We start from the raw sequence: 18,693 nt of genomic DNA on the forward strand, positions 1-18,693 counted from the left end.
TTGAAACAAAATATAAACAATTGTCGTTAATTTCTTCCACAGCATTCCAACAACATTCTCTGTGAAGAAGACAGGTTCTCGAATCCGATTCACGGTCGTCTGCCACACGGAAAGCTTACCAAACATTCGTCGTTCTTCGCCAACCAACAATCCTCTCGTAGATCCACTCGACGTGCCTCTATTGCGTATCCAACGATACTCATCGTGCAATATTACGTAAGTCAGAAATGAGTGGTATATCGATCGCGCTATTAGACCTGTGTAAACGTATCCCGCGTTTCATCGACGACATTTCCCCGACGTTTGTCCACGGAAAATGGTTGGAGTGGTGAAAGGAGACAATGACGTGCATCGAGGCAATATTATCCACGATTTGAATACCGACGATTAGATAGAAGGCGATATTAGGCGTGCGTGAAGAGATTTCCAGGGTGTTGTTGTCGCGATTGTAGAAAGAGAGAGAGACCTTGGAAAATATTTGCTCGGATATCCCTTCTTATTAGAATGTTTGTTTGAGAGACGGGTGCAAATATTGAAAATCACGCAGTGAGAGCGTGCGTTGACGCGATTGATATCCGATCGTACGTGCGCTGAAAGATGTGTGCGTGTATATTGTGATTTCAATATGTGGTTAAGTCTGGTATATGCACGTCCGTGTATTTTAATCTCTACGATTATTGGGAAAAGGTGTCGTTTCAAAAAAGTTTTGGACAATTTGTACGTATGTGGTATTATTTCGCTGAATATTGCGTGTATGAATATTGTATTTACGGTAAAAAGTGATAGAAGTTATATATAAGGTGGACTATCAATGCGCATTGTGAAATTTTTCAGAAAACGATCGAAAACCATTCTATTTTATTACCGAAATTCGTGGCCGAAATTGCATTCAACTTGCCGATCTCGTAAATCGAATTTATTCCCAAACTATTTATGTATCACTATCGAAACTTTGGTATTTATACACACCGAAAATTTACTCTCGCAACGTTTCATTCCTTGTATAAATTAATCCACGTATGAATTTCTGTATAAGTGAATACGAGTTAGTTATAACTTCGTAATTATTCGTTTTCGAATTAAACATATAAATATTTCGAAAGATTGAAAAAAGAATAGAACAGGAAAGAAATAAGCGTACTTTACTTTGCGCTTCGTTTTATATTACACTTTTTAGGTCACCGTTTCTGGATCGTTGACCAAAACGTCACGAGAAGGGATAAGTAGGTTGTAAACAGTGACTTCCACCCTTGTTGGATCTTAATCTTGACAGAATACATCCTGAATCATCCTGAAATCCAAATCAATACTTTCCATGTACAACGTACAAAATATTATTTCCAAAATAAGAAAAATCAAGCAGATAAAGTCAAAATCACTTTAAATTATTCGATCATCAAATATCATCAATATTCGAAATATGCCTTAAATGCCAAATTTCTAATCCCTTAAAACAGAGAATTATAAATATTATACTTACAAATCAAATTTTCAAGAGAAAGAGAAAGGGCTGAAACGGAATTCGAACTGAATTATTTACATAAGGCGATCTTTCACGAAATTTTATTGGCAAGGTGGAGTGGATTTCCAAACAACAACTTCGATCGACCTCGAGCTTTAATTTAGAACCGTTCTAATTAATCCACGGTGATCTCCTCGAGGAACAATCGATGAATCGTAACAGCCAAATATTCCGCCATATTGTCAGCTCGTTAAGGCAGCTCGCTCTGTCGACATCGACTCATCCAACGTGTAAACACAACGAGAAACTACCGCAAATTGCCGACCCTGACAACCCTGGCGAAACCTAAAAGGGCGAGAAATGGGCTCGTTTCCGATCCTGAGGACACTCGACCGAGTATCGAATATTTCCACGTATCGATGTAACAGATAAAATTGAAATTTGAATTTTCCCGAACTCTTTGAAATTAAAAATCTTTCCTTCAACTCGAGTCGACTCGTTTGCAATGATTGGTTAACTCGACTTAGCGGAAATTGATGGAGGGGCGTTCTCCGATTGTTGGAGCAACAACAGAGAGGAGGAATTTTCTCGTTGGAGATAATTACTAATACGGTTGACGTGGCTTGTTAGGATGGATTAAGCAGTCGATTAATTAGTAATTAATTATGGTCGATTTTTTGCAGAATGAATAAATCGTGTTTTCTTTTTTCCTTTTTGGCTTGGTAAAAATAATTGGGAAGCAATATTGCACGATCGAATTTATAATATTGTCGACACTAAAACTATCAATATTGCGTGTCCAAAACGTAGTTGTGTAATTCATTAATGTTACTAATTGATAAATTATCCCCAAAGGAAGGATAGTTCGCAATACGCAGTTTATCATCTGGTAGCTTTCCTCCAACGAATAAATTTTCATTGAATCGACGAAACAATACAATACAGCCACGTATTTCGTACTAACACTTTACAGGATTCGTTATCCAAATTTAAATTCAGAATTTCTCGCGAGAGAAATTCCCTAGAAGAATCGATCGCGCGTACATTTGGTAGGCAGATTTCTCGAGATTTCTCGCGCATTTTTTTTTTTTTTTTTCTACCCCTGTTTGAGTATTTCGATACAACGTGGTGAAGAAAACGTGCACACCACGTAGGGTTAGCTCGATTCGATTTCGTTTCGGAACCGTTTCGATGTAATCGAGTTTCGTGAACGTAGATAGATTCCGCCGGTTATACAGTTGCGCGGCCTTGCGTACACTTCGGATCGAATAAAGCATATGCTCATCATTTATTTTTTTTTTTTTTCCGCCGCTACGTTTATAGCCGCGCGGTTGATCCATCGAAGGATATCGATTCACACACTCGCTCGCCGCACGTTTCCATCTAATTTTTCATTGCTCGTGTTCCTTTAACCGGTTCCTTTAATATACAAAATAAACGCGGAATTCGAATATCGGTCTCGTTCTATCGATTTAAAAGAAATCTTCCTTTTATAAATTACGATTAATCGTTTCTAATGTCGATAGAAACTCGTGTTTCGAGAATCGGGAAATTAATCTTTCAGGTTCGTTCGTTTTTTCGAAGGAATGGAGAAACGTCTCAAAAAATCGTAGATTAAAAAAAAAATGTACAAATTCTATTCTTCCAATTCCAAGTAAGTAAATTATCTTCCTAATTACAATTAACCGTTTCCCGTATCGATAGAAACTCGTGTTCCGGGAATTAGAAAATTAATCTTTTTAAGGAACACGACGGGAATAAAGAAACGTCTCAAAAAATTAAAAAAACAAATTCTATTCTTGCAATTTCAAGTAAGAATGGAAAGCAATTGCGGGAACAACTTGTCTGAGACAGAAGAGGATGCGAAAATACGAACACGCCAAGCGAGGAACGCGGACGGAATTTGATTCGATGTTCGTTTCTGTTCTCCGTCGATGAACAAAGTGAGAAACGTATGACAACGACTCCGTCTAATCGGTAGAAATGTCGTTTCAGAGGGCGAAACGTGGAGGAAAGCGACACCTGTGCGTGCACGAAACGGGTGAAATTCCACCGTCTTACATCCGGCCCTTCATCCGAGACTAGATCGTATTCCATCGTTATCTACCCTCCTCTGTTTCCAATCCCCTCGTCTCACCCTCTTCATACCGTATGAAAGGATTTACTTCCGAGACGTTGAGATTTCCTCGTCTTGCGCCGTTTCTCACACCTTTTCGACAGTATGACAAGGATATGACGCTCGAGCGGAAATAGCTGATAAACTCGATGGAATTAAGTTTCCCTTGAGGGGGGAAAAAAAAAAAAGATCGAGGGAGAAATTCGTGGATGGAATATTTTAGAAAATATTCCAGGAGATCTGTTTATCGCCGATCTCACCCTCCATTTGGGGAAGTTGAACGATTATTGAAATCGTTTTTACCTAGGATAAGTTGTATACCTGCTCGTGAACAGGTCGTTTGAATTTTCGTCTTTTTTTAGAGGAAAGAGGATTTTGGATCGAGAATGTGGTAAAGAGGATTTAGTATTTACGACTCTGCGTTTTCAATCAAAGATTTCAATGAAGATATTTCGTCTCGATTTTTCATGAACCAGTTTTCTATAATATAGAAGGAGAGAAAGAGAGATTCATATCTTTCTAAGATTCAATATTCACAAATATTGAGTGATATGTTCAAAGAAGACACACGCTACAAGATACAAAAGATACAAACAGTGTCTATTAATCTATAAAATTATCAAGTATCTTCTAGGATGGAAAGTTGGGAAAGCAATTTTTCTTCTCTTCATCAAAATTAATCGTAATCCTTAAGCGAGCGAGGTTAATCGAATCTCATTATCCTCTGAAATTGAAATGTGACGGTCATAAGTCGATCGCCACGAGTAATTTCTCCGTGTATCAATCTTATCGTGACGGGTGCTCCTCTACAATAATAGCGATCCTCATCATCGTTCGCGAAGTTTCTTCCAAGTTTACACGAGTAAGCCCTGTTTAATGTACCTTTCAAGCTCGCTTCGATTCTCGCTTAACTAAATAGGGATGCCAAGAGTTGTACACTCGCCGAGTTATCGAACCTTTATCTCCATCAAGACGCAACACGTTTGGGTGGAGTCAATGGTACCTAATTAGAGGCGGCAACGAGGCTGAAACTCGGTGAAAAGTGCTCATTAGCTGTACACGCGGTTTTTTATTTTTTTTTCTTTTCTTCTTTTTTTTACAACCCACACCACGATGACAGAATTTTTGCGAATCGGGGTCAAGAAATTTCCACGCTTTTTTTTTTATTCGAGAATTTTTTATCGATCTCCAAGCTCGGTTTTAAAATTTCTTTATTGCTGGCTCGTTTATAATTGCATATATTTAAAAAAATTTCCAATTTCTCTCATTTCATAAATACCATAAAAATTCTTCGCGCTCGAAAACCAGAGCAAATCACTTTGACGAATAATGATCGGTTCTCCTTAAAGCTAAGGATGAACGCGCGAGATCTCGAGAAGAAACGAGATCGAGGTGTGGGGAAGCGAGTGTCGATAAATCAACTGCGAAGAAGTAAAATCGCGTCTCTCGAAGATGCTCGAAACCTCGAAGGCCGTCCTTTCGTCGCTATTCTAATTAATAGACGAGGCGGGCGAACGAGACGACGGCTTCAAACACGACATCCAAGTGCACCGTTGCCGCCTGTCCTTCGCGTTTACATGTCCCAATTCCATAATGCCTCGGAGAAGGACCATCCAAGAATACTTCTAGGCTTCAAGGCGAATTAAATCGACCCGTTTCAGCGATTAATTCGTCACCTCTCTGCCTCATCGGCCGCCAAACGCTTTAACACACACACGCACAGGAGCTTTGGGGATGATGCCGATGAACGATTAGGGATGGTGGAATCGACATTTTTACTCGCTTGAATAGTATGATGATAGATTTCGTATTTAGATTCGTGAAAGTTATACACGAGAATCAGGAAGGAAAAACTTGAAAAATAGAGCGAATCGATTTATTGAATAGCGGATCCAATCAACAGAATCAGGATGCAAAATTTGACAGTCGATCTTTAACCGGGATACAAGCTCCTATTGTTCCTCGCTCAACCCAGCGCAACATCCTCCAACGACGAAGGCAGTATCGAATCCTACCCTTTCCTCTCTCGACCAGAGACCTTTGACCTTCCACCACCCGAATTCATTCCATTCGAAATGTAATAAAGGGCCGAATCAACGAATCACTTCGAAACACAAATATTCTAATCAACTCGACCATCTTCTTTCCTCGTCAAAAGGCAAAACAAGGATGCAGTGACATGCGTTCGAAAGGTATATATTTAATGTATGCGCGTACGTATTTTTATTAATTCTTCAATGACGCTGAATCTTTGATGATCGATCACGTGATACGTAAATTGCCATACAAACATGTTTTGTGTGATATCGTTCGACCAACGTATCAACCAACGATGTATTTGCTAAACTACTCGTTCGTGGAAATCCTGTATTTCGAAGAAATACGCCATGGAATTAATAATGGATATACACTTGCGTAAATATACGGAAACCTATTTCCGCGACTGTGTCGAGGGTAAACACGAGAGATCGACACGGTTTCGACGTTGTCGCTTAATGCGTACGGCTTCGTATTTGTGATAATATTATAAACAGAGGAACGTTTCCACGGGCGACTCTTACACTGTCGCTTCTCTCTGTTGCGGGATAAAAGGCGAGGAAGATCGTCGACGCGTACGCGGGGCTTCTTCTGGCTTCTTTCTCGCGGAGCGATAAGGGAGGTAAGAGAAGGATGTAACAGTTTCGATGGCGCCTTTCTTCCTTTCCGTGGAAAACAGAGAATTTCCAAGAGAATTTTCTCGTCGAGAATATAGGATTTGAATATGGATCGATGAAAGGGAAAATTTGAGTTTATGAAGAAGGTTGCTTGACGTTTTTGAGAAGTTTTTAACTCAACCGTTTTTTTTTTCAAGTTTTTCGTTACGTTGCAGTCTAAAGAAAAGTAGAAAATGAAAAACAAGTGAATTTATATAGTTAGTATTGATTTTCGAATAAAGGGAGAGAGAAATTTTAAATTTCTCGAAAATTCATTCATTCAACAATTCTCGATATTGAAATTTGTTATTTAATTTCTATATGTAAAATGTATATAGTAACCTTTTTTCATACGTTAATAAGTATTTAAAAGTATTTTTCGAGGGACGAAAGCGGTGTTTAAGAAGATTGATCGTTATTCGAAAAAAACTCAAGCGCAAAATTCTTTCGACACGACACTGGAAATTAGTTCTCGAAAAGAGGGAATTCCACGAAACGCGCTTGGGTCTCGATCATCATCTCGAATTTTAATTGTTGCAAATTGACGAACAATAATCAATTCCATTCCATTGTATGATATTTCGTCCTATCGATCTTCGTCGAAACGAATTCCCAATTAACAGATGGAACAAATAACAACGAAACCTCGTTTACAAAGTTTCCTCTGTATTTTCGTCGAGATAATACATCCATCCTCGCGTTTCAAACGAGGATGGATTTCGCGGGTTTCTTTCAGAGGAAGGAAGAGGTTCGAGTGGGTTTACGATTATCGTTCGAAATCACTTTAATCGCCGTGAAGGGATTCGAACAATTTTATAGAGGGAAGGTGTGCGTTGTGTGTGCAAGTGCTCGTTCGTTTGCGTAGACATTTATGAGTCGGATCGTATATCTCACGAGTTCATCATATCGTTCGATTGGTCGGTCGATCTTTTTCGTTTCCATTGCTGTATAAAATACATATATCGAGGATTAACTTTAACCCCTTGCGGCGAGTTTTGGTAGAAAGGTAAAAAAAAAAAAAAGAAAAAAAAGGGCGCGTGAGAGCTCGATTTTATTTGCACAGGTGTATCTGTTTTTTTGTTGCGCGTTTGATTTGATTATTGTGGAAACCGTGGATATTGGTTGCAAAGGAAAAATATCGATTGAAGAAAAAAGTTTCTCTCTTTTTTTTTTTTTTCAAAAGTTAAATTCGATCTTTCAGAACGAATTTGGGAAATTTGTGCATGCATCTTCGAATAATCTTCTCGATCATCTTGAAGATATAAACGTTTTAATTTGAATTTTACTTAACTTACTTAGCTTAGACCCGTAAATCATTCTTCTAATTGCAGAAGAATAACAGCTAAATAAACTCTGTATACGTGTACCTTTTTTAAAAAATTATTCTGCAGTCGAATCGTGTCCCGAAAAAAAAAAAAAGTGTTTTTCATAAAAGCACATTCTTCCATATTTCCTAATTATCTCGGTGTTCACGCGTTCTTCACCACTTGCCTAAATTCGTGGACATCACGAAGAAGGCAATTTCTCACCGACCACGCGTGTCTCCATTAAATTTTAATTTATTACTCTCCGCGAGGGAGAAGGTTGAGAGGATTGTGTCCGTATTTTAAAGCTATCAAGGGTGAAGGGATTTCGCGTCATTTCGAGGGATTGAAGACGTTTACTCGTCCATCCTCATCGCGCGCTCTTTCATCCAGTAGGGAAATAACTTTCTTCGAGGATGAAATGGAAATGCGTCGGGAGAGGTGCTTACGAACTTACCACGCATTTGCTGTTGCATCATGCAGCTGCAAATACAACGAGGGTTTTTTTTCTTTTATGCATTTTTTTTTCGCTTAAAAGCTTGTTCTACAAGCTGCTCTTTCTCTCTCTCTATATATATATATATGAATGTATTATATTATATTTGTTGTGAGTAAAATTTAATGATAAAAATACGCGTGTTAAATTTAAATAGAAATTATTGAAAATCAAGAAATATGTAATAATTATTTTTAAATGGATCATTCTTACGAAATGAAACTTTCAAACTTTTAATTCTTTTTAACACTAGAATTATATTAATTTTCATTTATAAATATATTTCAGTGTTCCATCTCTCGCAAAATTGTGTAGAAGGAACTACTGAAAGTTTAAAAGTATAAATAATTTCACCCCCCGTCAAAAAGATGGTTCGTTGGTTACGCTATATAAAATTTTCATTTTAAAATTAATTGAATTTCTCTGCAAAATATTTGTTCACGCTAAATACGAGGAAATATTGGATTTTTCAGCACAGGTGCGATGATCGTTTAAGGTGGAAAGCGACAGAACGCGTGAAAAGTTCAGAGATTCGTGACATTTTGATGCGAAAGCCTGGAAACCTGGTTTAATCATTAGATCGATCTAGATCGGTACTGGATAAAACGACCTCCACGCTCGGAATATGGAAACGTTTATTCAAACGCTTGCTCGAGGTTTTTGGCGACCGATGTGACGCTATCGGCCAAGATTTGAAACGGTCGTACGTTTTCACGTTTAACGTGGCCCGTTAAACACAGAAAATGTATTAGAAGCGATAGGAAATGTTCGATCTTCGAGATAAGCTGTACAAATTTCAACGTGATTAATAGCGTGAAGTGACAATTGATATCGATATTGGAGAGTACAAGTGGAAAGTCTTTACATTTGTATAAAAGAATTTTTATTATACTCTCAGCAAAATATTCCATTTCTATTAGAATGGAAATTAATTATTTTTCTGAGTTGCACGAGAGGTATTAAAATTAGAATACTGTATAAAAGAAAAATAACTTTAACATTCTTAAATGGAATGAAGTTCGTTCAAGGTATGTGCAAATTATGTAAATTTTTTGTAAAAACAATATTTTTCTTTAATGGAAGAGTCGAGAAACGTTTTCGAATAGATTAAACGATGGAATTAATGTACATTCATGGAATTAAAATTATGGTAAAAAATTTTATTAGCAACTGGAATATTCGATAGTTGAATTTGTTTTACGAATTTGTTAAACGACACTTTGAAACTTTGACTCTCGTTATTGAACAATTTTTTTTTTACTTAATCAATTAAATAATGATTTACGTGCATTTCACTTTCCCGTCGATTGATCTTGCAGAAACAAAGGCGCAATAACAGAATTTACAAGAATAGTAATTTCACGCCATATCCCCCTATATCTGATATTAAAATTAATTCAAGGACAGATCGAACGCGACTCGAGTGTAATATTACACCTAACCTACTAGCATCGAAGTATTTTCTCGAATGATGAAAAATATAATTTTCATTAATATTCCCTGCGAATGCGAGAATCGTTCAATTTCATTTCTCTTCAAATCTATCACGTTCGAATTTGCGCGCGGTCAGCAATCGACATCTGTACAAATTGCGGTTGCATCTCTGGTCGGCCATTGCGAAATAGCTCGCAGTTTTTTCAGAGACTGATGGACGAAAAAAAAAAAAAAAAAAAAAAAAAGAAAGAAAGAAAAAAAAGGGAAAAGAACCCAGACTATTCTGGTCCATCCATTATTCCTCATTTACGTTCTCCGAATTGAAGGGAAACCCGAATTTCATTTCCATGATTCGATCTCGGCCCATGCTACATGTTGATGAACTTTTTTACTTTTCTCTTCTCCTCGAATACGCTCTTTTTCCGCCCATAGTATTTTCAATTTCGACCGTTCCGCAGGAACAATAGGAAATAATTTGGTTTCTTATTTATACTACGTTTTAAAATTAAAAACTTTCGAAAATTTTTAATAATGGAATTTGAAAGAAGAAGAAGAAAAAAAGAGAGAGAGAGAGAGAAACAGAGAGACGAGGCATTGAGAATTTTAATAATATAGAGTTGCGTGAAAAAATATAGGACTCTATCGAGGATTTTTTTAACGAATAAAAATTTGATGAAAAATATGATGATTCGGGAATAATACTTTTACGTTTAATACCTGAAATCTTTTATTCAATTTAATTTAATTCTAAATTTGAAAATTTTATTCGAGAAGAATTAGATACGACAACGATATTTTCAACCGGTGAAAATCTTTTTTTCAGAAGAGGGGATTAAAAAATGTTCAATTTTTCCGTAGAATGAAAGAATAACCGGATATTCAGATATTAACATAAGACCACGAATAACGTGACGTTTTATTCAATTGTAATTCCGCTACAGTTACCAGAGTTTAAATCGTCGTGTTTAACGAGAAATCGAGTAAGCCAGACTTGTGAGTTTTAACGTGTACGTTGAGGGAATTGGAACGAGAACGAGCGACAGGCGGATAAATCTGAACGAGGGAGCGAAAATGACGAATTTCACGACGGGGCGAGTCTCGAAGAGTCAAGGACCGTTTCGTTTGAAGCCAACGACACGTCCAATCGGTTGTCGATACACGAAGGGTATTTACGTGCCTTTGCACACTGGCTTCGTTCATCCATGTGAAAATCAATATTCACACGCGGCTTGGAAATTTGGTAACATCGATCCTTGGATTTCCTCCGAATCTGGCAGAAGATTTTCAAGATCCACGGAAAATTTGTAAGGCGAAAGCGTCGGTTTTTAAAAAGTGATCTTGAAAATCGAACGGAGGGGAAAATGAATTATTTCGGGCCACGTTGCGTGCACGTAAGGCGTGGAAAGTAAGGCGATAAATCATTTTAACGTAATCTCAACTCCAGCCAATCTTTATCTTTTTCACATAAATTCTCCGATCTTTCCTCGATAAATGTCTCTAAACAAAGCCAGGCTGCGAAAATTTTTATAGCACTACTTGAAACTTTCTTTTTAACAGACAAGACCTATCATATCCACATTTCATCCCGCAATAATTATCCAAAAACGCTGTACGAATTTAACAATCATCCATCTCTTTTCTTCCCCTACGTTTCTCGCCAACGTCGTCACAGCAACTTTTCCCTCGCCAAGTCGAAGATTTGGAAAGCAAGAGATCTAAAAAATGATCGGTTGTTGCAGGAAATGGCCACGTGACGCGACAGAAAAGAAGCCGGGCGCAAGATGAACACGAACGGGAATGTCGGCTCGCAGGAGGGTGGGAACGGTACCGATTACGGCTCGAGCGAGGAGACGGCCGCCCTGCTGAGCAGGGCGCCACCCCCGCCGGTCGTTGTTGCCGCGGCGTCTCAGGGCAAGCCGGTGCTCACGCGACAGGATCGAGCAACCTTTTTGGTTGCCTCGCCACAATTGTCCGTCTCGGGGCTCGGCGGCTCCGAGGAGAGCGGCACCACCGAGGATCCGGCCACGAGATCGGTACCGGACATCGAGCTATATTGCAGGCTCGACGGCGAGGCGCAGCAACCACAGCCGCAGCCGCCGCAGCCGCAGCCGCAAGCGCAGCAAGTGCAGCAAACGATCATAGCTACCGTGGGTTACAGGAGCCGGCAGCCTTCCCACCAGCACAGGTGTCGCTGCGATCGCAGAGACTCGTTGGCCCCTTCTTCGGCGCTCCATCTGGCGAGGAGCGTGTCAAGGTAAGCGAATTATCTTCGCCCCTTCAACGATAAATATCCGCGTATTTTTGTGATCGTAGAGTGCAATTGGTAATTGATCGTGAGAATAATTTTAATTGTAAAGATAGTCTTGAAGATATACCGATTATATGTTATAACGGTCATTGAGTTGAATTATAAAATATTACGGAGTGTGGAGAAATTGGATGATTTCAGTTGCACGTAGTTGCTCATTAAAATCCCGCTGTGGTCCATCGAGTCAAAAGTTAAATCCCCAATTCAACTCGATTACGAAATACACGGGGATATTGGCTAACCATAACTGGGATGTTTGAATTTATATGTAACCGGGGAAAGTTCAGAAACTTCGCCCGCAAATTCAAGACGAGTTGAAGAAGAGTTGAAACTCGTAATTTCCAGGATATTACGGCCCTTTCCCTTCCAACGCTTTCGACTTAACGCCTCTATCTAGATTACGAGCTACTGTTTATCAGATGTTTTAATAGTCCTTTCAAAGTCATCGTGAACGATGAATTAACGTAATTTGGCCGGATTATTATCCCACCAGAAAATGATATATTTCCTCTGAAAATTTAGTTAGAGGTTCATCCCGTAGTTAGCTATCTCGGCCGCCATAATTCCGGAAAGGGCTTCGCTCGCGAAGGTCTCTGATACAATGTTAAACCCACGACCTCGTTTCAGAATTGGCCACGATCTACTAACCCCTATCACCATTATAATATTTTATTCTCTAATTGCTGCAAATTTTTTATTTTTTTTTTTTTATATATCTTTGTTATACAACATGCAACAAAGAGAGAAAAGAAGAATAAATCGTGTGCAAACACGTTATAATTGTATCTGATACTCGTAGAAATTTGTGCAATTTGAGTAATTAGCTGGATTGTTTTTATGCAAAGTGCAAATCTGAATCCTGCGGTTATTTTCTGTGCACGTGAGAGATTCAAAACGAAATAAATTCTATCTATCATCGGGTTAATTTAATGTTATTTAACAGAAACTCGATATTCTTCCAAATTAGAAATTCTATTTATTGATATTAAAGTAAAATTGGACCCGAGTATTAACGAGATGCTCTCATTGTTATTATCTTAATATAACAATATTTTCCTTGATTCTCTGCTGTATAATTTCAAGACAAAGTTCAAGATCAGTCAAAAATTGCAAAAATAAAATATGATGCACACTGAATTCACTTCAATTCTTCGAAAATGCATATTCAAATTAATTAGAATTGAAAACCGAACTGTATTACAACATCAACGTTAAATGTGAAGAACGCGCAAAGAAGATCGAAAACTGTATTAAATTTCCCGTTCCATTCGAGAAACATCGAGGCAACGTCATTTAATCAATAGATAATTCACGATCGACGATAATTTTGTTTATTCGCTGTTCACTCGCAGCAATTTGCATCAACAATCGAATCATCGACGCAACATCCCCTATTTCGAGCTGATCATATATCCTTCAACGGCCATTTCACGCCATTTCCAACCGGCTGAAACTCTATTTACGATATGGTATCCTTCCCCTTCGCGATATATCGTTTCTCGTATGTTCTCTTTGTGAGAACCATATCCTTTTGTCCTCGATCAAGATTCGAAAATTCAGGAAAGATCCATCATCTCGATCTCGATTTTTCCACGTGTCTTTTTCACGATTTCTCGAGCGTGAAATTTGTCGGTACATGCCCGACAATTCCTTTCAAAGGAATTTCGTCTTTACGTCGCATCTTATAACTCTTATAGATGGAATAACACGTGAAACGAACGTTCTTGAGACGATTTTTCAACTCGAATCAGTGTTTGCGATAAGAAGATTATTTTTTTTTTTTTTTAAATCTTTGAAAATCGTACGCGAGAAAATCCTCATCTCCTTTATTTCTTTCCTTCTCTCGTGACAGAAAGAAATATACAGATGTTTATAAAAAAAAAAAAAAAGAATATTTGCGCCAATGTTCAAACATTATCACGTCCCTCACGAGTTTCATTCTCACATTAACGCCTTCCTTACCTGTGGTTAAAAAAAGCAAACTGAAGTAATCTTGTTCCCCATCAAGATACTCGAGGAAGGCGCGATAATTGGCCACTTATTCTCTATATATCAGGCCCGGCAATTTGGTTTGAAATCACGCTGGCTGGTACTCTATCTCCTTGGAAAAATGTTTCCTCGTTTCTTTTCTCCGGTCATCTTCCTGTACGAAAACTGGCTCGCAATTTTTCCACTCGTGACCCGAACTCTCTTGGGCGAGAACGTTGGCTCGAGAGTTTCCGCTCTCGAAACGCTTTCCCCGCGTCCAAATCCAATTCCAATGAGAGAACACGGATCTCGATTCTTCGAGACAACGAACTTCTTCCATTTCAAGGGGCAAGAGATTGGAGTGTGCGTCCTCGAAGAAGGGACGAGATACTTGGACGACGTCTCCCCTCGCCTCTTCGCGATGTCCATGGTGCATCGAAAGGACAAAGCGGATAATTGTTCTCGAGTGAAAATTCTTGAACATTCTACTGTTCCATCCACGTCGAAGATCGAGAAGTCAATTTTGCTTGGGAAATGGACTCGAGACTTGATGATTGAAATATCATTTCCTTGTGAGGAAGTCACGTTGACTTGTTTGCAAGTTTCACGGGATATTATTCGGATATAAGAATGATTCGTTCGAAAGCAAGAGTATGCGCGAAGAGTATTGAATGTTTCGAAAGGTAATAAGGGAAAACACATTTTTCCATTTAATAGAATTGAGAGAGAGAGAGAGAGAGAGAGAAAATTCTATATATAAATATGCGAGGGAAAGAAAGAAATTTTTGAACATTCAATCAGAATTTCGATTATTGGATAATTTGGATATTTATAATTGTTCGAGACAGAAGATAAAATATAACGCTTTGCAAACTTTTGTAAACTCTCGACTTTTGATTCCAAGTATAGAAAAGTCGAGTTTGAGAACGCTGTATTCAAAGGGGAAACTCTTTGAAGCTGTGTTGGTTGTGCAGATAGCGTAGAGAAGGACGTATTTTTCAATTTTCGAATTCGAAAGAAAGTTTGAACGCATGACAGGTGACCGTGAATCACTATAAATTAATCCTATTAAACGGAGTCTCTGGTTGTTCAGAGACGGTAGCATTATTCCCAACGATGCACGAAGTTGTCGGGCGGGACGCCGTGCTAAAGATTTATGGATAAGGCGTCTGCAAAGGGAAACGCGGAGAGCATGGAATTTTCATTGGGATAGCATATGGCCTCGAATATAATATCCGAAAGGGGTTAGACGAGAGCTTTCGTGAGCACCGTCCAGGACCAGCAAAGGATAATAAAGCTGTGCCTCTGAAATTCTTCGTAAAGTGCCACTCTTCCTTAGACCACGAGGAAATTGAAATAAATGGCTTGACACTTGCACGTTACACTTTTATACACGAAAGATTTTCAAATTTTGAGCAAATATATGGAATGAAAAAAAGTTGAAGCTTAATTTTCGAAAAACGAAATACATTAGAAGATTAAAATTACTGCAAAATATGTAAATTTATCTTTCGAATTAGAAATGTCTGCGTGTACGATAACCGATCAAGAGTCTCTTGATAAACGCTTGATCGAAGGATAATTTATTGTTTTTTTTTTTTTTTGTATCTGAAATGGCGAATATAAATACAGCCAAATTATTTCGTCATTCTTTACACGCGATCTGTCTCTTTTAACAAAATAAATATTCCACGATAATATCGGAAAAGTTATAAAAGGGAAGAAAAATACAGAAAGATTCGCCTCTAGAGAAATCAGATCTTCGGCCCGACAAACTCGACCGAAATGTTAAACCACCTACGTTCCTACGTTTACATCAAATTCGCTCAAACTTTTCATCCAAATATATCCGTAACACAACGACGAATCTTGCGAGTGTTCCCCTGCTCGATTAAAATTGGTTCGAAAAACTCGTTCGCAGACTGATTCTGCGAATTGGAAATCTCGGCGATTCGTTCGAAAACGATAAAGCGACTCGTTGGCCAAAATTGGAAATCTCGTTCATTTTCGGTTTAATCGGCAGTCCGTTCGTGTTCGGGTAAAGTAGCGCGGCTGGCACGCGTCATAATCGCGTTATTTCGCATGTGCAGGATCTACTGACATCGAACGCTTTGACGTTTCGCCTAGCCAGGGTTACTGTTAACGATACCTCGAGGCAATTCTCTCTCTCTTTGCATCGACAACGTTCGAAGATGATGGACATTCCCTTGTTGTCGCAGCACAATTGCGGTCAAAATCGAATTAGCTGTCTCGTTAAAGCGTCACACCCTTTTCTTCGTTTTTCTTCTTTTATCCTCTCGTTATATGCGACTTACTGTCGCATCGGGTTTGTCATCGGGCATCAAGTTGAAATTAGAGCGAGTTAACGGTGTCTTCAATTGGAGATTAAAAACAAACGATCGTGAAATTGTGTTAATTGTCGCGGGCGTAAAAACGAATAGACACGTTTTTTTTTTTTCCTTTTAAATTAAATTTCAGAATATTATTATTAACCCATTTACATTTCGATGTTATTTGGAGGATTGTTTGATGAAATTTTGTCGAAATTTACAATACATTGGACGATTTTCTTCAAACGACAAATTCGTTCATCAAATTTTGATTTACAAAGGAAAGACACTTTTCAATGTTTTGTTATTAAAGGAATTTTATTTAATTAAATTCAATTAAATTCAAACTTGATTGTTTTATATGCATCGACGAACGTATCTCATTCATCGATTCAACCTAGAACCAGAACTACGTTTTCTTATTTGCGAGTTAACGTTTACCACACAGAGAGCTTGGCAAAATAGTAAATCGTAGCAATCACGAACGGACTTGCAAATTAGACTTATATACAATGAAACATTCAAATCTTTACACAATGGTGGAATCGACTAAATAAATCTCTCGATGTTTACCGCAAGGAATGGTAAAATTAGACGAGGAGAAATTAGAGTCGCTCATTTCGAAATGGCAGATTTGAATTCTTCTCGATGCAGATGTGATCGATCCCAATCGTGCACGATTGTCAGCCGTTCAATATGTCACCGGCGTTGCTCAAATTAACACGCACACGCGTGTATCTGTATATATATATATATATATATTGAATATATTACGTATATAGACAATGCATTCTAGTGATATAGTGATATAGTTCCATTGACATTCACGTATTTACCAGTCGCATAGGATAATTAACTCCCAATATCCCTAAACTGACAATATAGTCCCTTGTCCGCCCAATGAAATATCATTAATGGAATAACGATTGACGTATATATATATATATATACATAATGTTGAAATGTTTATAACAATATATTCTCGTGGAATGACAGCGTTGAGTAATATTATAATGGAATTCGTAATCAAAATGAAAGGATGTTTTACTCTTGTAACGAGAACAGATTATGGTTATTTTAAATGGGACGTTGAATAATTGGACTCTTGGTAACGAGATATGATTATATCTCTGAGACAGAAAGCTTCAAGGATATGATCTGACAGGATTTAATTTCTGGTAATTATTAAGCGAGAGAGAATTTTTTTTTCTTTTCATAAAATTTTTGAATTTTAACAAGAAAAAGTTTGCGATCGATTCTAACGTGTGAATGTTTTTTAAAGATTGTATCTATAGTTTTATTTGAAGTCTTGATAATCGTATATTTTCTATATTATCGTTTCTTTCTTTTATTTGCAAGGATATTGGTTTAGTATTGATTTATTATTGATTGATTTCAGTAGGGTTCACGCGAACTATAATTAACGAGGGTAAACTTGCAAATCCAATCTCAAACTTACAAACTCGATATCCTGTCTCAACAAATATTGTTAATTAACATCGAAAATAAACTCAGAGACAAAAAGGGCGGTAGACTATTCTGTTGTTGCACTTCCAGAAATAATTTTTCTTCAACTTAAGTGAAACTATATAAGAACGAGTCGTGTCTACGGTACTCTAAGATATTTTAGGTTTACGACTTCTGGTCTAAACGGCAGAGGAAAACCCGAAAATATATAACCCGTGTCGAAATGTCTTAACCTTCCGCGAAATCTCCAAACCGAGGTCATCCTATTATTATCCTAGGTTTGCTCTTATCTTAAAAACGTTTCGTTTCTTTTTTACACCTTCTTGCAGAAACCCACGACTAGGATGCACGGCCAAAGTAATCTTTCCATAAAAGGAAGGGAAGAATATAAGAAAATTCCAAATTTTCAATATCGTAGACTTCAACCAGCTATACGATACACACTCTTCGATATATTTGAGAAGGAAAAAAATAGAAATATAAAAAATAAAGAAAATAGTTTCCACGACTTCAAAGTGATAATGATCAAAGGGTATTCAGAAAAAAGAAATTTCATCGAAACACGATCTAATTCAAGATCTATTTTTACCTAGCGTGATCGCCAATCTCGTTTCAAAGATGTTGGATCGATCCGGATCGATGAAGCTCAATCAACAACCAATAACAGCCTCGTCACGTGTGTTGCAGGGAGAGCGTGAAGAGCGGCCACCACTGCTGCCCCTGTCAGGCGCCTCCGCCTCCGGTTCTGGTCACAACGTCCCCCAGCGCGCGCATAATACGGCAGAGCTCGCAACCGGAAGCGTCAGCGTGCTGTTGTTCCGGATGTTGTTGCCCGTTGCACACGGCCACCGCGCCGAGTGCTGCCTCCCTGCGGCAGCTGCGCGAGCCAGGCGACGGAATCGCCGGCATCGCGGCCGACTCGTTGCGGATCAATGGAGGGATTCGACAATTCCGGCAGGTAAGCGGGGGATCTCTCCTCCCGGTCTTGTTGAAATTGGAAACCGATCGAACGAAAAGAAAAAAAAAAAAAAGAAAAAAAGGTTTTCGCAAAAAACGGTTGTGGCACTTCATCATTTTGCACGTGCACCATGCGTCCCACACACGTCGATCGGTCG

At 38.3% G+C, this 18,693-nt stretch overlaps 1 protein-coding gene across 1 annotated transcript in view; it reads left to right on the forward strand.

Annotated features, from left to right (window-relative positions):
* Nucleotides 1-18,693, forward strand: part of LOC100868178 (uncharacterized) — a 179,110-nt gene that overhangs the window by 52,606 nt on the left and 107,811 nt on the right. The window contains exons 2-3 of the mRNA XM_012491430.3: nt 11,245-11,759; nt 18,266-18,536. Coding sequence (XP_012346884.1) covers nt 11,287-11,759; nt 18,266-18,536 — 744 coding nt within the window. The 5' untranslated portion in view covers nt 11,245-11,286. The remainder of the gene's footprint in view (nt 1-11,244; nt 11,760-18,265; nt 18,537-18,693) is intronic.

Source organism: Apis florea, unplaced genomic scaffold (genome assembly GCF_048593485.1).
Source record: "Apis florea isolate Af1SG1 unplaced genomic scaffold, ASM4859348v1 contig_3793_pilon, whole genome shotgun sequence".
NCBI classification, from domain to species: Eukaryota; Metazoa; Arthropoda; class Insecta; order Hymenoptera; family Apidae; genus Apis; species Apis florea.